Here is a 19,290-nt window from a genome sequence, read left to right on the forward strand (position 1 = left end):
CTGTTTGAGATGTGGGGAAGTGGGATTCACTACAGAGATAATGTAGTTTGGCAGGAAAAGCCCCAGGGATAGGATGGGGGCTCTGAGGAACAGCGGAAGAGTAGGACACAGAAGGCTGAAGAAGAGAAGCCTCATCCTCTAAAGCATAGACGGCAGGAGGAAGGCAGGGCTTGGTCTGGGAGGCTGACGTGGACAGGCTAAGAGGGCGCTGCCTATGGGCCATTGGCACTCCTGCGGTAAGCTTGGGGCGGAACACTACCGCCTCCCTGACACCGCCTCTCCAGAGCCGGACCTACTTTCTGGTACCCGCCACGTGATGCTCCGCCTTTCTGAGATCACATGATTTTGTATGCACCATCTCAAAATGTGTTCCTCCGCATTGGCGTAGTCCCTATCTTTTGGACTTTGTAGTTCCTATTGGTCCACCCAACCCCGATCCCTGGGCGTTCTGTACGTGTCTGCAAACCTCCTTCCTTTCTGCCCTTTGATTGTGGGGTCCGTATCCACGTCTTGGGTACTATTTTGTTTTGGTGTCAACGGCCGCCTTCAGCGTAGCAACCCGTTTCGTGAATACCTTGACTTGTAATTGTTTGCTTTCCCCTACGTAATTTACGAAAAGAACTCGAGACCCAAATCTCATGACGGCCACCTGCTACCCCATTTCGTCCTCAACTTCGTGGTGCGAGGCTACCGGAGAAAGGATTTTCAGTTGATTTGGAACGACTGTAACCTTCCCTGCGATGTCGTCTGCGGAACCCACAAACTGATTCCAAAGCGGTTACGCTGAAGGCGTGAGAGGGCCGGGCAGCGGGTGGCGCTACGCCAACGGCGTTAGCAAGCTGAGCTAGTGGCGTACTTCAGCAGGCGGGGCCGCTCCGGATGGTCGGGGGCGGGGTTGGTGAATAGGGAAGTGGCGCAAATTGGCGGATCGCTCCGCTGAGTCTGTTCATCGAAGCCGCCGCCACCTCCGCCGCCGCCCCCTGTCCCGGCCCCCCCCCTGGGTTTCCTCAGCCCAGCTCGGTCCAGCCCGGTTCTCGGGAGAATGAAGTTCGTGTACAAAGAGGAGCATCCGTTCGAGAAGCGCCGCTCTGAGGGCGAGAAAATCCGAAAGAAATACCCAGACCGGGTCCCGGTAAGGACTGTATCCAGGGCCGAGGCTCAGGGTGCTGACGCTGTCGCCACAAGCTAGGCTTGAGTCTGGGAAAGCGGAGGTCAGCCTCCAGTCTGTCGTGGGCTTAGGAATCTGAAACTGCTGTCTCTGGTAAAGGGAATGAGAAGCTTGTAGAAGTAGAGCTGGGACTGAGATGTGGACGGGAGAGAGAGGGAGAGACCTTGGCGTTTGTCAGAATGGAGGCCTTGGGGAGCTTGACAACCAGGACTTCCATGGCCATCCTCTCAGCTACTTAGATTTAAGGTAGAGTTTGACCCAAACCAGTCATCCTGATTCTCTGATGAAAATAGTTATTGTGATGTGCCGTTCTGTGATCAATACTTAAATATTTAGGTAAGCCAGTGAGGCCAGGATCTCTGGACTCAGTGCTGCGTGCACCACGTATATAAGAATAAAGAGAAACGAGGTTGCAGTGGGTTTCAGGACAGGGAATATCTTGACTTCCTCATCCATGTGGCTGTATTTTTGGCGTCTTCTCATTCTTATCTTCTTCTTTTCATCAGGTGATAGTGGAAAAAGCCCCCAAGGCTCGGATAGGAGATTTGGACAAGAAGAAATACCTGGTGCCTTCTGATCTTACAGGTGGGAACGAGACGCCGATGCAGGTTTCCTTCTGTGGGTGGGAATGCCATCTCTGTGGGAGGAGGCTTCACCTGGCAGCAGTTTTCTGGAGCACTGATGACCTCTGTGACTTTCTTGCATCTCTTGTTTTTGGCAGTTGGTCAGTTCTACTTCTTGATCCGGAAGCGAATTCATCTCCGTGCTGAGGATGCCTTGTTTTTCTTTGTCAACAATGTCATCCCACCCACCAGTGCCACGATGGGTCAGCTGTATCAGGTATAGTGCCTTGGGAGGAACGGGAGTACGTGGAGAGGGGTCCCGGCCAGCTGGGATAGAAGGAAGCAAAGTCAGCAGTCCCTGCACTAGCTGTCCTACTAACTTTAAAATGTCGCTGTGGTCCTGGGTGGTTGGGATTTTAACAGCAGTGGGAGGAGAGAGCGAGCACTAGTTGGGAGGAGCTGGGGTTTTTGTTGTTGTTATTTTTGAGACAGAGTTTCTCTGTGTAGCCCTGGCTGTCCTGGAACTCATTCTGTAGACCAGACTGGCCTTGAACTCACAGCCTGCCCCTGCCTCCCAAGTGCTGGGATCAAAAGTGTGTGCCACCACCCACCGCCCCGCTTGGAGTAGCTGTTTTGATTGGGATTCTACTACCCAAGTCTCTTTCCCTCATCCAAGATGTCAGAACAATTTGAGACAAGGTTCCTCTGTGTAGCCCTGGCTGTCCTGGAGATCACTCTGTAGACCAGGCTGGCCCTGAACTCAGAGATTTGCCTGCCTCTGCCTCCAGAGTGCTGGATTTTAAGGCGTGTTTTGCCACATCTGGTTGAAGTTCCCACCTTGAACAACAGATGCATAGTGGTGCACACTTTCAATCCTTTAAGTCAGGAGGCAGAAGCCTGTCTCAATACAATCATAGTTGTTTCTGCACACAGTTTTAATCCTCTCACTCAGGAGGCAGAGGCTGGTGGGTCTCAGAAGCTGTCTTGGTCAGTCAGAGATACATATCGAGATCCTGTCTCAAAACAAACAACGTAAAACCACCGAACACCTTCAGTCTTAGCACTCTGGAGGTAGAGGCAGGCAGGTCTCTGTAAGTTCGGGACCAGTGTGGTCTACATAGGGAGTTTGAGGCCAGCTGGAGTTACATAGTGACACCCTATCTCAAAAGCAAAAACCCCAGGGAACCCAAACACATACCAAAAATAAAATAAATGAAAACAAGCAAATAAACACTAAGGGCTGAGGCAGTAGTATCTTGAGTTGGAAATCACCTTGGCTACATACATAATGAGTTTGAGGTCAGCCTCTTTTTTTTTTTGGGTTTTTTTGAGACAGGGTTTCTCTGTGTAGCTGTGTGCCTTTCCTGGAACTCACTTGGTAGTCCAGGCTGGCGGGGTCAGCCTTTCTTAAAGGAGAGAGAGAAAATAAGAATGAACGGCTCTTTTTTATTCCTTTAGTATTAGGGTAGGTGCCTTACAGATGATCTATATCTTCAAGTATATTTTGAATCAGGTTCTTAAGTTACCTTGGTGGCCCCTAACTTTCAGTCCTATCCAGAAACTGGAATTACCAGGCCATGCTTAAAAGAATGAGTCTTGAGGAATGTCTTGGTGGTAAATAGTTCAGGTAAATCGATCCAAGTTGCCATTAAACCCTTTTGGTTTCATTTTAGGAACACCACGAAGAAGACTTCTTTCTATACATTGCCTACAGCGATGAAAGCGTCTATGGTCTGTGAAGCTGCTGTCCCTGAGGTGGGGGGTTCCATTCTACAGAGAGAGGTGGCGCTCCTTCCTTGACATCACTTCCTCCTTCAGGCGAAAACACCATCTCCCTTCTTCAGGACCTGCACTTACATGTTTGAGACTGTTTCTCCAGTCCCTCTCGGCAAGAGGGGTAATGGTGGACACAGTCTCTGTACATCTCCTCTCTCCTCCCTTGTCTGCCCTCCATTCCCACTCTGCTTTAGACTTCTTGATTGTCAATCTCTGTCACATCCGTTGATTGTTTTGGTTTCTATTCCCTTTCTAACTGCCCAGCAGGCTCAGAACCCCACCAATCCCTTCCTTTCACTACCTTCTTTTTGGGGGGGTAGATGGAAGGGATTGACATTGTCGGGGGAGGTAGGAGGCACATCAATAAAGAAGAAACCACCGAGCTGAATTGAATTGCCCTGTGTCATTCCACCTCCTGTCTGTCTCAAGTGTCATGAACGTCTATGGTGGGAAAGAGGGAATGGGGATAGGTCAGAGAAACAGAAACACTGTGTTGATGTTACTATTTCCCTCTTTGGAAAAAGGTATTTTTTAAATGAGTGGAATAATGTGACCATTATCTCATGAAACTTTGATTTTATATGTGTATATATTGGGTTTCGATGTAAACAAAGGGGTGGTAGTTTTTACTGTGGGTTGCTGTGGACAAAGTTTGAAAGTACCACTTTTAGGTAAGCAGATCCAAATTTGTTACTTTGTATTAAAGAAGAGAAGTTCCTGTTTGGGAGGTGGTAAAAGAACTGTCTAACTGGCTGTCACTTGCAGAGTTTGTGCCAGTGTATGGGATCTTGTAAAGTGGAATTTGAGAGAGGGCAAATAGTGGGAGAAGGGTGCCATTATCAGTAGGAGAACTTCATCTCCCAGCATCCATGTCTCCTCCTGGCCGGAAGTGGGGCGGTTCCCTGAGGGATAAAAAGGTACAAAACGAGGCAGTATGGTGGCCAAGAGTTCTAATCCCTTCTTCGTCTACTGTCTTGGTCCCGCCCAGCCTACACTTCCCGGGATTCAGTGCGCACTCTTCCGCTCTACCCCTCCGGCTCCTGAGCTCCCCACCACTCCCCTGGTGGGGCGGGGGGAGGTTGTTTATTGCGCCTGCGCCAGTCCGTGGCTTACTGGGAACTGAAGTTCCGGAGCATCTCGCAATCCTCTTTCCGCTGCCCCGGCACAGACTACAAATCCCTTGGTGCACTGCGCGGCGGAGCCGGCGGGGAGGGGGAGAAGGGAGGAGGAGGGAGGAGGAGGAGGAGGGAGCAGGCGGCCGGCGGTGCGGGGGGAGGGGGCCCGGTCCGGGAGTGCGGGAGGCAGTGGTAGAGGGAGGTGGCGGTAGCGGACTGGAGTCTCAACCGCGCCAAGGCGGACACTTGGGTGAAGCGAGGCAGTAGGAACACGGAGCGCCCAAGGCAGCACCGGGAATCCTGGCTTAGAGGAGGGGGTCGCCGGACCGGGTGGAGGGGAGGGGGCGATGCTGGAAGCCATGGCGGAGCCCAGTCCCGAAGGTAAGCCGCTCCACGGGCACGGAGGGCAGGGAGAGGGTGAGGATTTAATTGGCAAAGTTGGAGGTCGAGCCCCGGCACCCAGCGGGGGAGTGCGGGAAGAGGGGTCGGGGGCCTGGCTCTTGAGGTTCCCGGGAGAGCGCCGAGTTGAGATACCTTGGAGAAAGAGGAGTGGGAGCCTGGGTCGGGAGAGTTAGACATCAGGCGCGGTGTGGATGGCGGTGGTGGGGTGTCCGGGGATAGGCGCTGGAAACCCAGCTCCGGGGGCTAGGGGCTGGAAAGGCCTCGGGGTGCCTGGCGCTCCGTAGCCGAGAGGCTGGGGGGAATCTGATTGCCGGAGAGTAGTTGGGAGAGCCGGACGAGGATTGAGTGAGGGGCCCGGTAGTTGGCCGCGGTGGGGGAGTTTGTGACGGTGGCGCTGGAGCGCCTAGTAGTTGCCGCCAGAGATAGCTTGGTGATTGTTAGAGGGGTGGGCAGGTAGTTGTGGGGAGAGCAGAGAGTCTGGGTATTGTCTCCGGTAGAGCCCGATCCGGAGGGCCAGTTGTGGGGCCAGAGAGCTGGCGAGCGAGGCTAGCCCGGTACTTGTAGGGGCGGCGGGGCGAGGTGGGGGGGGTTAAGACCGGCAACTTGCGCGGCGGGAGCGGGGGGGGGGGGGGGGTTGGTCGGTCGGCTAGGGCCGGAGCTTGCGAGTTGTGGAGCGTATTGGGGGGCAGCGGCGGAGGCGGCGGCAGGGGGCTGCCGTGGAGTGTCTGGATGGGGACCGGGGGCTGGAGTTGAGGGGTCCGTAGCCTAGGGACTCGCCGAGTACGGGGGCGGGCGGGGGGCGGCCGGAGAAGCTCGGAACTGGGCCCGGGGGCCCGGCGGGGAGCCCGAAGAGCTCGAGACGGGGAGGGGCCAAAGCCCCGGATGGGGGCGGAGGGACAGCGAAATTGTGGGGAGCGCGGCGGCGGCGGGGGGGGGGGGGGGCAGGTGGGGCCGTGTCCGGGCCGCAGCTCGCCGCCTGTCCCGGACGCGAAGTAATGTTGGGAGTGTGTGCCCGTGTGTGTTTCGGGTGGGGGTAAGGGGCGCGCCCGGCCTCGTGTTCGAGGAGAAGCGGCCGGAGGGCGGGGAGCAGATCGGCGTGGTCATCGCGGACCCCGGGGGCGGGCGGCGTGGAGGGCCCCGGGCAGTGGAGCGCGGCCGGTAGGAACTCCGGGCTCCGGGCGCGTGTGAAGGACGGGGGCGGGCGGTGGCCCGGTCTCGCCCCGGGAGCGGTATGGCGGGGTGGGGCGCCAAGAGAGCCGAGTTGACTGGAGAGCGGGGAGGGGGCGGGGCGCTGGGCCTCGGGTGGGGGGGAGGGGAGCGCTATAGCGAGGCCGGGGAGGGCGCCGCGCCCGGGCTCCGCCCCTCGGGGCGGAAGGGGGAGCAGGGGCGGGTCCCGCACGGCTGGGGGCTGGCTGGCGGGGCCGGGCCACCGCGCGCTGGATGGGATGAGGTCGGGACCTCCAAGGTTCAGAGGTAGGATTTCCCAGACTCTTTTTTTCCTAGTGCCTTGACTCAGCTTTTATTGATTTCGCAGATCCACCTCCGACCCTTAAGGCAGAGACTCAGGTGAGCTGTCCCGTGCCGTTGACTGGTACACTGCCTGACCATTTGGGAGCCGGGTTGTGGGGAATGCCTCTTTAACAGTCGTGCCTGGCTTCCATTTGACCCACGTTTCCCTTCCTTTTAGCCACCAGAGAAGCGGCGGAGGACAATTGAGGATTTCAACAAATTCTGCAGTTTTGTCTTGGCCTATGCGGGTTACATTCCTCCTAGCAAAGAGGTAGGAAACTGAAAAATAGCCGACTTGAGTCAGAGTGAATTACTTTATAGGAAGATCCTACTATAATATGTAAGAGTAAGAACTGGAAGCTTTTAGGGCTGTGGTGGGAAAGCTGGTGTGGAGGGATGGAATATGGCAGTAGCTGGCTTGAACAGCAGTAACACAAATTTGGAATGTTGGTCAGGCTTTTTTTTTTTTTAGGGTCTTGAGTTGCTGTTCATGGAAAGTTTTCAGGTAAATTGTAAGGAGATAAGTATGCTAGCAAACGAGATACAGAAACTGTTGAAGGAGCAGGCAGGAGGCCTGGGGTGAAGGCAGGCTTAGAGTACATGGCAGATCTGGGTAGGGACATGTCTAGTTCCTGGTTTTTATGCTGGACATGTGTCAGGGCTGAGCTGTCCCTAGGCTCCTGCTGATCCTAGTCTCTTCCTCCTTTTAAGGAAAGCGATTGGCCAGCTTCTGGCTCTAGCTCTCCATTACGAGGTGAGAGTGCAGCAGACAGTGATGGCTGGGACTCAGCCCCCTCGGACCTTCGAACTATCCAGACTTTTGTTAAGAAAGCAAAGTCATCAAAGAGAAGGGCAGCTCAAGCAGGTCCTACCCAGCCAGGACCCCCAAGGTCCACTTTTTCTCGTCTGCAGGCCCCTGACAGTGCCACTCTGCTCGAGAAGATGAAGCTGAAGGACTCTCTGTTTGATCTGGATGGGCCCAAAGTGGCATCTCCACTGTCTCCCACATCCCTGACGCATACCTCCCGGTCCCCTGCTGCTCTCACCTCAGTGCCGCTTTCCCAGGGGCACCTTTCTCAGCCTCGAAAGAAGGACCGAAAGAACAGAAAGTTGGGACCAGGAGCTGGGGCCGGCTTTGGGGTGCTTCGGAGGCCTCGGCCGGCTCCTGGGGATGGGGAAAAACGGTCTCGGATCAAGAAGAGCAAGAAGCGGAAGTTGAAAAAGGCGGATCGTGGGGATAGACTCCCACCTCCTGGCCCTCCTAGGGCACCTCCCAGTGATACAGACTCTGAAGAGGAGGAGGAAGAGGAGGAGGAGGAGGATGAAGAAGAGATGACAGCAGTGGTGGGGGGTGAAGTCCCTGTGCTCCCAACACCCCCTGAAGCCCCCAGGCCCCCTGTTACCGTGCACCCCGACGGTGCTCCCCCTACTGACAGTGAGGGCAAAGAGGTGGGCAGCACAGAAACAAGCCAAGATGGGGACGCCAGCTCCAGTGAAGGCGAGATGCGGGTCATGGATGAGGACATCATGGTGGAATCAGGTGAGCAGCTCAGGGCTGCCCAGGGTGGGGAGCTGGGAGGGTGGGTTTGGGGGTTCTTAGGAGCTGAGCTTTAAAGTTGAACACTAAACAAACTTCCTTTTTCCAGGTGATGACTCATGGGATCTGATCACATGTTACTGTAGAAAGCCCTTTGCTGGGCGGCCCATGATTGAGTGCAGCCTATGTGGGACCTGGATCCACCTCTCCTGTGCTAAGATTAAGAAGACCAATGTTCCTGACTTCTTTTATTGCCAGAAATGCAAGGAACTTCGGCCAGAGGCCCGGCGGTTAGGGGGTCTTCCCAAATCGGGAGAACCCTGACGTCACTCTTGGAGGCTGGAACTTCTGACGTTACTTGGGAACTGAGACTCAGAGTCTTCAGCCTCTTCCAGGCCGGATTTCCCAAGGGAGACTTGTTTGGAAATGAGTGTCTTCTACTCTGTCCTTCCTGCTCCATGGACTTGAATTAGACCCCTTACAGCTGGGTCGGGGAGGCTGGATCTATAGACAAAATCTCTGTCCGGTGAACCTGCCACCCGTTCACTTTCAGGGCCAGGGCTCAAACTGGGATGTAATGGGATAGTTGTCTATAAAATGTAGTGTAAATACAGCACTCCCTCATGGTTTCTTCTCTTTCACTCCTGTTTACTTTCTTGTACACCAGTTGTATTTTAATTTTGAACTCCCATGTTTGAGCCTGGCGGTTGCTCAAAGGCGGAGTACCATACCTGGTGGAGTGGGGGAGGAGAGCAAGAAGGTGTCAATTATCACTAGCCTCGTTTTTAATAATAATTGGCTGGCTGCCTGTACAGACAGCCAGTGTTGTAAATAAAGCAGAGTGGGCTCTTGCGTTTTACAACCCTTGTTGTCCTGTTTGGGGAGGGGAATCTTTGGGAAACTTGGCAGATGGCTTGCTGGAGAAGATGAATTGGGGCTGAAACCGACTCAAGGTCCAGGGCTGTAATCCCATAACTTGGGAGACGGCGACAGAAAACTTAGGGGCTAGGACTGGCTTTGACTATATGAGACCCTGTCTGAAGCCCCCTCTCCCCCCATCACCCTCCCCCAAAGTCAGATCTTGAAAGGACTGCCTCCCAGCTTTCTCAAACCAGAGGATTTGCAAGTCTTGTTTTAACAATAACCCCTCCCCATAGTTGCACCCGAGGTGCTTGGAGCTCTGGGCTTGGGGAGGGTAAAGCACAGCGGAGCCAGTTGCTAGTATTCTAAGCTGGGGCCGCCTTGGCCATAGTACTTCGTGTGGGGCGGGGTACACGTTTGGGGGCGGAGTCACCGAGGACCGAAGACCGTTGCTCAGGGCAGTGATCACGTGAGTGTCTAGGAGGAGCTTGTGGTAACGTGACACCGGGGAGTCACGTGAAGGGCCGTCCGCTGCGCAAAGTGGGCGGGCTTGTGTCACGTGGCATGGGGAGAGGTGGGCGGGGACCTTGGTAGTGTTCGAGACGTTGGTGGTGGAGGTGGCCCTCGGCTGTGGGGTCCAGGGCTTTGGCTCCTGCTCGGCGGCTCTAAGCTCTCACCCCGCTGCTCCACGCCGGCCTCCTTGGGCGCGTCGCCCGCACCGGCCCTGCCCTGCCGGCGCTAGCACGTCAGTTTGCGGGTGTGCGCAGGCGCGGCGGGGGCGCTTGGCCCCGTTGGGTGGGCGGCTGAGCCCGGGAGCGCGCGAGCGAGACCATGGCGGGCAGCGGCGCGGGGGGCGGTGGTGTCGGCGAGACGAAGGTGATTTACCATCTGGATGAGGAAGAGACTCCCTACCTGGTGAAGATTCCTGTCCCCGCGGAGCGCATCACCCTTGGCGATTTCAAGAGCGTTTTGCAGCGGCCCGCGGGCGCTAAGTACTTTTTCAAGTCTATGGATCAGGATTTTGGGTAAGCGCGAGGCCTAGACTGGGAAGGACGATGGGTGTGCTAGGATGGATTGAGCGATGGTGAGGGGCACCGGTCTGCCTTGGAATTTTTCTGGCCTGTAGTGGAACATAGCATATTGTACTCTGCTAGGGTAGATCGGCCATCCCAAGACAGACAAGGTTATCGTTGGACACAGAGAGCTTTAGGAGAACAGGCTGGACTTCAGTGAACCAGAGGCAAGAAAATTAGGTGGGAATAATGGGGCACTCTGGTTTGTTTGGCTATCCTCTCCACTTGATTTTAGCCAAAAGGCTAAGAGGCGATGCTTGAGGATATTCTAGGCTGTGCTGAGATTAGATGCATCTATCTTTTGGTGGTCTGGTATGTTCTCAGACGTCTGTGTGAGAATTATATAGAAATTCTGTAGTTTTTTTGTTTGTGTACGTGTTTTGATTTGTTCTTTTGTTTTGAGACAGGGCCTTACTCTGTATCCCAGGCTGGCTTCGAACTCATGGAGTTCCTGCTTCAGCCTTGAGAGCTGGAATTAACAGATGTGAGCCAATATGCTGGGCATGAAGTGTCAGTATGTAGACTGGGCTATAGTTAGACAATTTAGGCTATCCTGGCTCATTAATTAGGTCCCATAGTATCATTATTTTGGGACAGTGTAATCTGTAATGATGCAGAGAGGTCTCTATTGGTACTTAGATATCTTAGGCTGTTTTGAAGTAGATTTTTTTCTGGCAAAGTTTGCACCATTCTGAACTCCAATGAGTTCTTCCTATTTTCTCTTAGACTTTTTTTTTTTCCCCTGAGGGGAATTGGAGGTTTGTTTGTCTTCATTTTAAAGAGATTTTATGTGTATGGGTGTTTTGTATGCTAGCATATTTGTGCACCACAAGCATGCAATGTCCACAGAAACCAGAAGATGGCACGGGATCTCTTGGAACTGGAGTTTGATATGTTAGCCTCTACGTAGGTGCTGGGAATTGCACTCCAGTCCTTTGGAAGAGCAGCCAGTGCTCTTCACGGCTGAGCCAGGATTTCATTCTGTAACTAAAGCTACCTAGGGCTCACAATGTAGAACAGGCTCACCTTGAACTTGTAGCAGGCTTGCCTCTACATCTGCATCCTGAGTGCTGGGACTAGAGATGTGTGGCACTGGCCGGCCCAGACCTGGGTCCACTGTGTCACAAGACAGGGGGACACACGGGCTGGTGGTGCCAGTACATACAGCTGTACTGGGGTATTGTGGTCAGTACTGGTGCAGACAGCTGCTTGTGGGGAGCCAAGGGGGCTATGCTAGAATAGATTGGGTTGTTCTAGGGTAATTTGGGGCATTCTGGGTGATCCTGGGCTGGACTGGGACTCTGAGTGAGGCAGAGTAAGGCAGCCTTTTGTTTTGTAGCTATTGGGACTGAGCCTTCTGTGTGTCCTCAAGCTCAGGGTCTGAAGGTAGAGTGTATTAGGTTCTGATAGCCTGAGTCGGCATAAGCAAGGAGTGCAAGGTACTGGGGAGCCAAAGGTTCTCTGCCGCCCGGGTCTGGGAGGGTCTCCTTAGCCGTGAAGAATCCCTGTGATTGGAGCACATTCCTCATCAGCTAGAACTGAACAAACGACTCTCGCTAAAGATTGTTTGACATGGGCAAAGTGATACTATCTAGGGGGTTGTCTTGGATTTAAATCAAGGTTCTTTTGCATTATAATTTTAGGCAATTTATTTAGCTTTTGTGCTTTGATTTCTTCATCTGTGGCATGATGATAATCATAGTGTAAAATGCTTAATTTAGGTGCACAGCACATGGTAAATTCTTGGTGGCTGGTAATTTTCATTTAGTATTGAGGCTAACTAGTTGATAGACTAGATTATAGTGATACAAAATTGCCTGCTTTGGAGGAGACTGGGCCATGCTGAGGTTGGGTTATGTTGGGAAGAGTTGTATACGCTGAGCAGACCAGTGGTGACTGGGCTATGTCGTCTTGACAGCAAATATATGAAGCATTTACCCTCAAAATGAGGCATATACCCAAGGCCCCCAGAGCATAGTTAATCAGCCAAGAAGTTTTATTATTTTTATTTTTTAGATTTATTTTATTTTTTTTTTTTTTGCTTATTTTTATGTATGTGAATGTTTTGCCCGCATGCATGTATGTACGTGCACCATGTGGGTGCCTGGTTCCTGTGAGCGTTCGAAGAGACCATCAGATCCCGGAACTGGAGGTATGGATGGTTATGAGCCATTGTGTGGGTGCTGGGAACTAAACCTGGGTCTTCTGTGGTAAGTGCTTTAACCACTGAGCCAACTCTCCAGCCCCGGACAAGAAGTTCTCATTTGGGGGTGAGGTATTATGTACGTGAAAGAAAGCCTCATGGCTCAGATTTTGTCACCGCGTATTTGCTAATGCTTGCTAAGTGTCAAGGCTGGTGCTGCACACCCAGGACACATGTTGAACAGAATAGGTGCTAATGATTTCTTGTGGGTATTGAGAAGGAACAAGTCTAGTCTGCTGCAGGAACCTGTGGGAGGCTGGCCACCAAGGCTGGGCTTCAGAATTTCTCAGGCTGAGCAGATTGTAGCAGGAAGCCTAGCTTCCCCTCTCCGTGGGAGCTTTCCTAGTGTGAAGGATTGTCGTTGCATCTAAGGGTGTTTTTATCCAGCCAAGGCCACACATCTGGAAAGACTCTGGTTGTGAGTTAGGGAGAACTAAAAGTGGTAGAACAGCAGAGAACCACATGAGGACCAGAACCTTTTGTGGGACAGATGTGTAGACCAGAGAAAGGTTAGCAAGGCTCCTAAAGCTGTTGGAGCAATTGGAGAACTGTCCCGAGTGGCGCTTCCAGGTTTGGATCAGATAGGAAGAATCCTTTGGAGCAGCGTTGTATCCCTGGGGTGGGAGAGGGTGAAATAAGGAGGGAGACTGAAGTTGTTTTCACGTGGGAAAGTAAATAGTTTCATTGTAAAAGCGGAAGAGCCAGGTGCCATGGTGATGCGTGCTGGGCGTGGTGACATGCCTTTGGTCCCAGGAGGCAGAGGCAGGCAGATCTCTGTGAGTTCGAGGCCCATCTGGTCTACATAGTGAATTCCAGGCCATCCAGGAATACAAAATGAAACACCCTCCCCGTAAAAAAAAAAAAAAAAAAAAAAAAAGAGGGCAGAGGATTGGATCTGGAGAGATGGAGAGATGGCTTGGAGGTTATGAGTGCTAGGTCCTCTTTCAGAGGACCGGAGTTCAGTTTCCAGCACCAAAATGGTAGCTCACCACTACCAGTAACTCCAGCTCCCGAGGATCTAATGCCCTCTTTTGTCCTCTGTAAGCACCCTCCCGTGTTAACACGTGTGACAGTCACACACTCCTATGTACATTAAAAAAAAACATAAAGAGGACTAGCCAGGGCAGCAGAGAGTCAACATGCTTGGATTGGATGGAGATTGGAAGAGGCTTTGAATAAGATTTGGGGTCTCTGGGTCTTCCTTTTTTTTGATATACATATATAATTTATATTATTTTATGTGCATTGGTGTTTTGCCTGTGTGTGTATGTCTGTGTGAGGGTCCCCTTGACGTTGTGAGCTGCCATGTGGGTGCTGGGAATTGAACCCAGATCCTCTGAAAGAGCAGTCAGTGCTCTTAACCTCTGAGCCATCTCCCCAGCCCCTCTCTCTGGATTTTCAAGATAGGGTTTCTTTGTGTAGCCATGGCTGTTCTAGAACTCACTCTGTAGACCAGGCTGGCCTTGAACTCAGGTCTGCCTGCCTCTGCCTCCTGAGTGCTGCTGCTGCTTCTGCTTCTTCCTCCTCCTCTTCTATTATTGTTATTGTTATTATTATTATTATTATTATTATTATTATTATTATTATTATTTATTATTTGGAGACAGCATCTCTCTACGTAACCCTGGCTGGCTTCAAGTTCACAGAGCTCCTCCTGCCTCTGCCTCCCACGTATTAGAACTGAAGATGTGCACGTCACACCTGCCCTCTTACTGACCGCTCTGCTCTCTCCACAGGGTGGTGAAGGAAGAGATTTCAGATGACAATGCCCGCCTACCGTGCTTCAATGGAAGAGTTGTCTCCTGGGTAAGGGGAGTCATTACCAAGCTGCTTCCAGCCTCAGTCTCTTCCTGCAGCCTCTCCCCGCCCATTGGTGGCCCTGGCTTCTCTACGTGCGGAAGCAGTGGGCATTCCTTAGCTTTCTCTTTCTGTAGCCTCCCATACCGGCTTTTCTCTGGGCTGTTCTCCCGGGTCCCTGAGACCCCGTTCTCTTGCTCCTTTTCCTTGGTCTTTTCACGTAAGCCACTACCCAGTGGAGTCATGTTTTCTTGCAATCTTTTAGCTGGTATCCTCAGATAACCCCCAGCCTGAGATGGCTCCCCCAGCCCATGAGTCTCGCACAGAACTGGTTCCTCCACCTCCACCATTACCCCCCTTGCCACCAGAAAGGACCAGTGGCATTGGGGACTCAAGGCCTCCGTCCTTCCAGTGAGTCCTTTACAGTCTTGAATCCAGGGGAGGGGAGTGAAGAGGGAACCCAGTGCCAGCCCTTGGGGAAGGGAGACTGAGGATTTGGTGCTCTGACCTACTGACATTGGTTGGAAACTCTCTACCTGTGCAGCCCTAATGTGTCCAGCAGCCATGAAAATCTAGAGCCTGAGACAGAAACCGAGTCTGTTGTGTCACTGAGACGAGAGCGACCTCGAAGGAGAGACAGCAGTGAGCATGGCGGTGAGGGGCAGGCCCTGGAGGCAGGGTAGACTGGGAGCGGGGAGGGGAGGCAAGCCTCAGCATGAAGAACACCAAGAGGAATGGGAGGCCTGGCTCCTGAGGTTCTCCTTTATACACAGCTGGTGGCCACAGGCCCAGTGGTGCCTCAAGGCTGGAGCGCCACCTGGCTGGGTACGAGAGTTCCTCCACCCTCATGACCAGTGAGCTGGAGAGTACCAGCCTGGGCGATTCGGACGAGGATGACACCATGAGTAGGTATGGTTCCCACGTCTCTCCCCAGGGCTCCCTCCCCCCTTCCTCCCTCTAGTCAGTCTTGTTGCGGTTGGCTCCCTGACCACTTCTACCTCCAAACGCCCTGCTTCTCAATTGCTGTCAGATTCAGCAGCTCCACCGAGCAGAGCAGCGCCTCCCGCCTCCTCAAGCGCCACCGAAGGCGGAGGAAGCAGCGGCCACCACGCATGGAAAGGGTGAGGGTTCTTTGGGTGAAGTGGGCCTTAGTGACACGGAGGCTTGGGGCTTGTCTCCCTCTTGGTGAAGAGCAGTTCACCTCTCTCCTGTCTCCCTGCCACAGACCTCATCCTTCAGCAGTGTCACCGATTCCACAATGTCTCTCAACATCATCACAGTCACCCTCAACATGGGTATGGAAGGTCCTGATGAGAGGCGGGAGGAGAGGGTCTCCAGGGTTTCTGGGGCCTAGTCCCCTCACGTGGACTCTCTCCACAGAGAAGTACAACTTCCTGGGCATCTCCATTGTGGGCCAGAGTAACGAGCGGGGTGACGGAGGCATCTACATTGGCTCCATCATGAAGGGGGGTGCTGTGGCTGCGGACGGGCGCATCGAGCCTGGCGACATGCTTTTGCAGGTGTGCTGACAGGTTGGCTGCTGGCTTGGGCCGCGGCTCTCCATCTCTCACTGCTTCTGACCCGGTCCTCCTCCCTCCAGGTGAACGATATGAACTTCGAGAACATGAGCAATGATGACGCTGTACGGGTGCTGAGAGACATTGTACACAAGCCAGGGTGAGCCTCTGCGGGGTGCTGGTCCTCAGGCCTCTTGGTTTTAGTCCTTTTGTCTTTGTTTTGCAATTTAAGAAAAGGAAGTGAGCCGGGCATGGTGGCACACACCTTTAGTCATAGCACCAGGGAGGCAGAGACAGGCGACTCTCCGATGTGAAGCCAGCCTGGCCTACAGAGTGAGTTGCAGGCCAGCCAGGTCTCAAAAAAAACCAAAACAGAATAACAGGTCTAAGTGGCTGTCATGTCACTCCAGCCTAAATCATGAAACCAGTGTGGTGAGTGCCTCAGAACGCCCCCCACTGTGCACCCCTTCCCACTCCTACCCCCCTCACTGGTGGTAATTACTCTTGACTTCTTTGGTCAAGAAAACCTTTGATGGTTTTTCCACCCATGCCTGAATCCTGGAACAGGATGGTTCGCTGTTAGCTGTTTCACGCTTCCTGTGAATTGTGCAGCGTGTACTCCCTTGTTTCCCTCAGCAGTGTGTTTTGAACTTACCGTGTTGGTGAGTCACCCACATTGTGAAACCCTCCACTCTCACTTTCTCGAGCCTGGTTATGCATGTGCTCCTTTCTTCTCCGTCTGTATGTCCTTAGTCCTCCTTGCATCGGGCCTTGGTCCTCCCGAGGCCTCTCCCTTCTACTTGCTTGACTGGCCTTCTCTTCCCCACAGCCCCATCGTGCTGACCGTGGCCAAGTGTTGGGATCCTTCTCCCCAGGCCTACTTCACCCTCCCCCGCAGTGAGTGATGCTCAGGCCGGGGTCTGAAGTTAAGAGGTGTGGGGAGCTTGGGCATGGTGACTTAAGCTTGGAATCTTGGCACCTGGGAGGCTAAGACAGGAGGCTCTCCCGGAGTTTGAGGCCAGCCTGGGCTACAGAGTGAAACCTTGCCTCAGACAAACAAGAACAACAGAGATTGGATGAGCCAGAAGATGAGGCTGGGCTTCTAGTTGTAGGGAATGGGTTCAAGAAGGTCAAGGGAGGGGTGCAACTGGATTTTTAATCCTGGAGCAGACAGGGCTAGTTTTCTAGGGTTGAGCAGTGATGATCTTGATGATTATTTTTTGTACCAGATGAGCCCATCCAGCCAATTGATCCTGCTGCCTGGGTGTCGCATTCTGCTGCGCTGACTGGCACCTTCCCTGCTTATCCAGGCTCTTCATCCATGAGCACTATTACATCTGGCTCCTCCCTGCCTGATGGTGAGTCTCGAGCCCCTCCCCACCTCCCTGTTTCAGTGGACCTTTCTTCAGTTCTCTGTTGTCTCCTCTGTCAGGCTGTGAAAGCCGGGGTCTCTCCATCCACATGGACATGGCCTCTGTGACCAAGGCCATGGCAGCCCCAGAGTCTGGGCTAGAAGTCCGAGACCGCATGTGGCTGAAGATCACCATCCCAAATGCCTTTCTAGGTATTGCCAGGCCCTGAGCAAGGTGGTATGGGAAGGGGAGGAAGAGACCAAGGCTGGGACAGAGCAAGGCTGAGGGTAGGGGTTTGGAGGAGAGTCTCACTTTTCCTGCTGTGATTGCTCTCAGGCTCAGACGTGGTCGACTGGCTGTACCATCATGTAGAAGGTTTTCCTGAGCGCCGGGAGGCCCGCAAGTACGCCAGCGGGCTGTTGAAGGCAGGACTCATCCGACACACTGTCAACAAGATTACTTTTTCTGAGCAGTGCTATTATGTCTTCGGGGACCTCAGTGGTGGTTGTGAAAGTTGTAAGTCACCTGCCTGCCCTGGTGTGGGAGAGCAGGTTGTCCTGCCCTGTTCTGCTGTCCAGCCCTAGACCTGGCCCAGAAACTGTAGCCAGGGCCACCAGGGTAGTCAGGCACTGTGTGTCCCACACTTGGCCTTGCAGTGGCCAACCATGGGGGCTGATATGTGCCCGTATGCTGCTGAGTAAGCTGGGTGCCAGTTGCAGAGCTGTATTCCGAGGGAAAGAAAAACTCACGAGTCCCACAAAAGCATACTGGACTAGTAACGGTGGCCCTGGTTGTGTCTCTGCCCCAGAAGCAGAGTTTTCTGTTCCAGGCCTTCATAATCTCTTCGTGGGTGCCTCTGGGGAAATGGTTCCCGGTTTCTCTCTGTTCTCAGGAATCCTGGCCCCTTAAAACAGGGACCTTTCTTCCCTTTTCTTCCAGACCTAGTTAACCTGTCTCTGAATGACAATGACGGTTCCAGTGGGGCTTCTGACCAGGACACCCTGGCTCCTCTTCCTGGAGCTACCCCCTGGCCCCTGCTGCCTACCTTCTCCTACCAGTACCCAGCCCCACACCCCTACAGCCCACAGCCTCCACCCTACCACGAGCTTTCATCGTACACTTACGGTGGAGGCAGTGCCAGCAGCCAGCACAGTGAAGGTGAGTCACCCCGCACATTAGATATAGCCAGGGCGTGAGGGCAGAGTGGAGGGACTCAGGGAGGAGAGGCAAGAGCAGGGGCTGGGGGGATCCAGAGGCCTCTGGGCTGAGCTTCACTTACCCCGTTCCCCCCTCCCCCCCAACAGGGAGCCGGAGCAGTGGGTCAACAAGAAGTGATGGGGGGGCCGGGCGCACAGGGAGGCCTGAGGAACGGGCCCCTGAGTCAAAGTCTGGCAGTGGCAGTGAGTCCGAGCTTTCCAGCCGAGGAGGCAGCCTTCGGCGGGGTGGGGAACCTGGTGGGACTGGTGATGGGGGCCCCCCTCCATCCAGGGGCTCAACAGGCGGTACTCCTAATCTCCGAGCTCTCCCAGGGCTCCATCCCTATGGCCCTCCCCCTGGCATGGCTCTCCCCTATAACCCCATGATGGTAGTCATGATGCCTCCCCCCCCACCCCCTGTCTCCGCTGCAGTGCAGCCCCCTGGTGCTCCTCCAGTCAGAGACCTGGGCTCTGTGCCCCCAGAACTGACAGCTAGCCGTCAGAGCTTCCACATGGCCATGGGCAACCCCAGTGAATTTTTTGTAGATGTTATGTAGGGCCCACCTTGAGGCCACATTGGGTCCGTGCCCTTGGCCTGTTAAGTTTCAGCTTGGTGCTCCTCATAGTGCCTGGGTCATCCTGGTGCTTGGTACCTACCACAAGGTTTTTGTCAGTGTGACTCACCAGCAGTGCCTGGTCCTTCCCCTTCCTCGGGGGTAGTCGGGGACCTTTGGTTATTTTTAGCTTTATTTTTTATAAGCCTTTTTGGGGATTAAAATAGACTTTCTTATATTTTGGGGAGTATTTTTGTAATAGACATTTTCTCTTTTATATGAAGAATCCCTTCATATAAAATATCCTGGGTCCCTTCTAACCCCAGAATACGACCACCACCTCCACTTGTCTAGTTAGCTGTCACTTGGAGGGGGGTGGTGGTTACTGGTACCCTGGGAAGAGGAAGGGGGTGCTGGGTACCCTAGACAGCAGTCCAAGGAAGCTGGTGGTGTACTTGGGGACTGTGTAGCTGCCTTTGTTACTCTATTTATTTTAGTCACTTGTATAAAACACCAAATAAAGCAATAGAGGCCAATTCCCCAAGCCTCTGGCTCCTTTCTTTGGGAGGCAGGCAGTGGAGAAGAGGGACTGAGGGAGACACAGAGGGACAGTGAGGTACAGCAGCAGAGGGTGGCCTGTCAGAAAGTCGGGAGGGAAGCAGGCTGT

General features: G+C 53.6%; 3 protein-coding genes and 2 long non-coding RNA genes across 9 annotated transcripts; 3 read left to right on the top strand and 2 right to left on the bottom strand.

The window, feature by feature from the left end:
* The first annotated feature begins 397 nt into the window (after nt 1-397).
* Gabarap (GABA type A receptor-associated protein) lies at nt 398-3,895 on the top strand. Its single transcript, XM_059271054.1, has 4 exons — nt 398-1,132; nt 1,675-1,753; nt 1,890-2,008; nt 3,405-3,895. Exons 1-4 carry the CDS (start codon nt 1,043-1,045, stop codon nt 3,468-3,470), a joined length of 354 nt encoding a protein of 117 aa, XP_059127037.1. The 5' UTR covers nt 398-1,042; the 3' UTR covers nt 3,471-3,895.
* On the bottom strand, nt 3,655-5,646 carry LOC131917312 (uncharacterized). The gene is made up of 2 exons (XR_009380652.1): nt 5,157-5,646; nt 3,655-4,409 (listed from the first exon to the last, which is right to left on the bottom strand). It is a non-coding gene; the product is annotated as an uncharacterized LOC131917312 (long non-coding RNA).
* On the top strand, nt 4,758-8,932 carry Phf23 (PHD finger protein 23). 4 transcript variants are annotated; one of them, XM_059271039.1, is made up of 5 exons: nt 4,758-5,003; nt 6,559-6,590; nt 6,712-6,804; nt 7,245-8,073; nt 8,180-8,932. In XM_059271039.1, exons 1-5 carry the CDS (start codon nt 4,970-4,972, stop codon nt 8,392-8,394), a joined length of 1,203 nt encoding a protein of 400 aa, XP_059127022.1. In that variant the 5' UTR covers nt 4,758-4,969; the 3' UTR covers nt 8,395-8,932. The 4 variants fall into 4 exon arrangements, with proteins under 4 accessions (XP_059127022.1, XP_059127023.1, XP_059127025.1 ...); XM_059271040.1 differs by having other exon boundaries at nt 7,446-8,073; XM_059271042.1 differs by lacking the exon at nt 4,758-5,003 and adding an exon at nt 5,241-5,578 and having other exon boundaries at nt 7,446-8,073.
* Nucleotides 8,306-9,751, bottom strand: LOC131917313 (uncharacterized). Its single transcript, XR_009380653.1, has 2 exons — nt 9,609-9,751; nt 8,306-8,801 (listed from the first exon to the last, which is right to left on the bottom strand). It is a non-coding gene; the product is annotated as an uncharacterized LOC131917313 (long non-coding RNA).
* Dvl2 (dishevelled segment polarity protein 2) lies at nt 9,503-19,162 on the top strand. Of its 2 annotated transcripts, none has more exons than XM_059271025.1 (15): nt 9,503-9,956; nt 13,944-14,013; nt 14,270-14,415; nt 14,549-14,658; nt 14,778-14,913; nt 15,035-15,125; nt 15,230-15,299; nt 15,385-15,524; nt 15,605-15,681; nt 16,351-16,418; nt 16,751-16,879; nt 16,954-17,085; nt 17,210-17,389; nt 17,813-18,031; nt 18,178-19,162. In XM_059271025.1, exons 1-15 carry the CDS (start codon nt 9,763-9,765, stop codon nt 18,624-18,626), a joined length of 2,211 nt encoding a protein of 736 aa, XP_059127008.1. In that variant the 5' UTR covers nt 9,503-9,762; the 3' UTR covers nt 18,627-19,162. The 2 variants fall into 2 exon arrangements, with proteins under 2 accessions (XP_059127008.1, XP_059127009.1); XM_059271026.1 differs by having other exon boundaries at nt 14,549-14,646.
* Nucleotides 19,163-19,290: the final 128 nt, after the last annotated feature.

This window comes from Peromyscus eremicus, chromosome 8a, assembly GCF_949786415.1.
Source record: "Peromyscus eremicus chromosome 8a, PerEre_H2_v1, whole genome shotgun sequence".
In the NCBI taxonomy this organism is placed as follows: Eukaryota; Metazoa; Chordata; class Mammalia; order Rodentia; family Cricetidae; genus Peromyscus; species Peromyscus eremicus.

What these genes read in the sequence shown, in the direction of transcription:
- Gabarap (XM_059271054.1), top strand. Translation starts at nt 1,043, where the DNA reads ATGAAGTTCGTGTACAAAGAGGAGCATCCGTTCGAGAAGCGCCGCTCT. An exon ending in AATACCCAGACCGGGTCCCG is followed by an intron (nt 1,133 to 1,674) that starts GTAAGGACTGTA and finishes TCTTTTCATCAG; the next exon opens with GTGATAGTGGAAAAAGCCCC. An exon ending in CGATGGGTCAGCTGTATCAG is followed by an intron (nt 2,009 to 3,404) that starts GTATAGTGCCTT and finishes GTTTCATTTTAG; the next exon opens with GAACACCACGAAGAAGACTT.
- Phf23 (XM_059271039.1), top strand. Translation starts at nt 4,970, where the DNA reads ATGCTGGAAGCCATGGCGGAGCCCAGTCCCGAAG. An exon ending in CCCTTAAGGCAGAGACTCAG is followed by an intron (nt 6,591 to 6,711) that starts GTGAGCTGTCCC and finishes CCTTCCTTTTAG; the next exon opens with CCACCAGAGAAGCGGCGGAG. An exon ending in GGACATCATGGTGGAATCAG is followed by an intron (nt 8,074 to 8,179) that starts GTGAGCAGCTCA and finishes TCCTTTTTCCAG; the next exon opens with GTGATGACTCATGGGATCTG.
- Dvl2 (XM_059271025.1), top strand. Translation starts at nt 9,763, where the DNA reads ATGGCGGGCAGCGGCGCGGGGGGCGGTGGTGTCGGCGAGACGAAGGTG. An exon ending in CACAGTCACCCTCAACATGG is followed by an intron (nt 15,300 to 15,384) that starts GTATGGAAGGTC and finishes CTCTCTCCACAG; the next exon opens with AGAAGTACAACTTCCTGGGC. An exon ending in CAGTGGTGGTTGTGAAAGTT is followed by an intron (nt 17,390 to 17,812) that starts GTAAGTCACCTG and finishes CTTTTCTTCCAG; the next exon opens with ACCTAGTTAACCTGTCTCTG.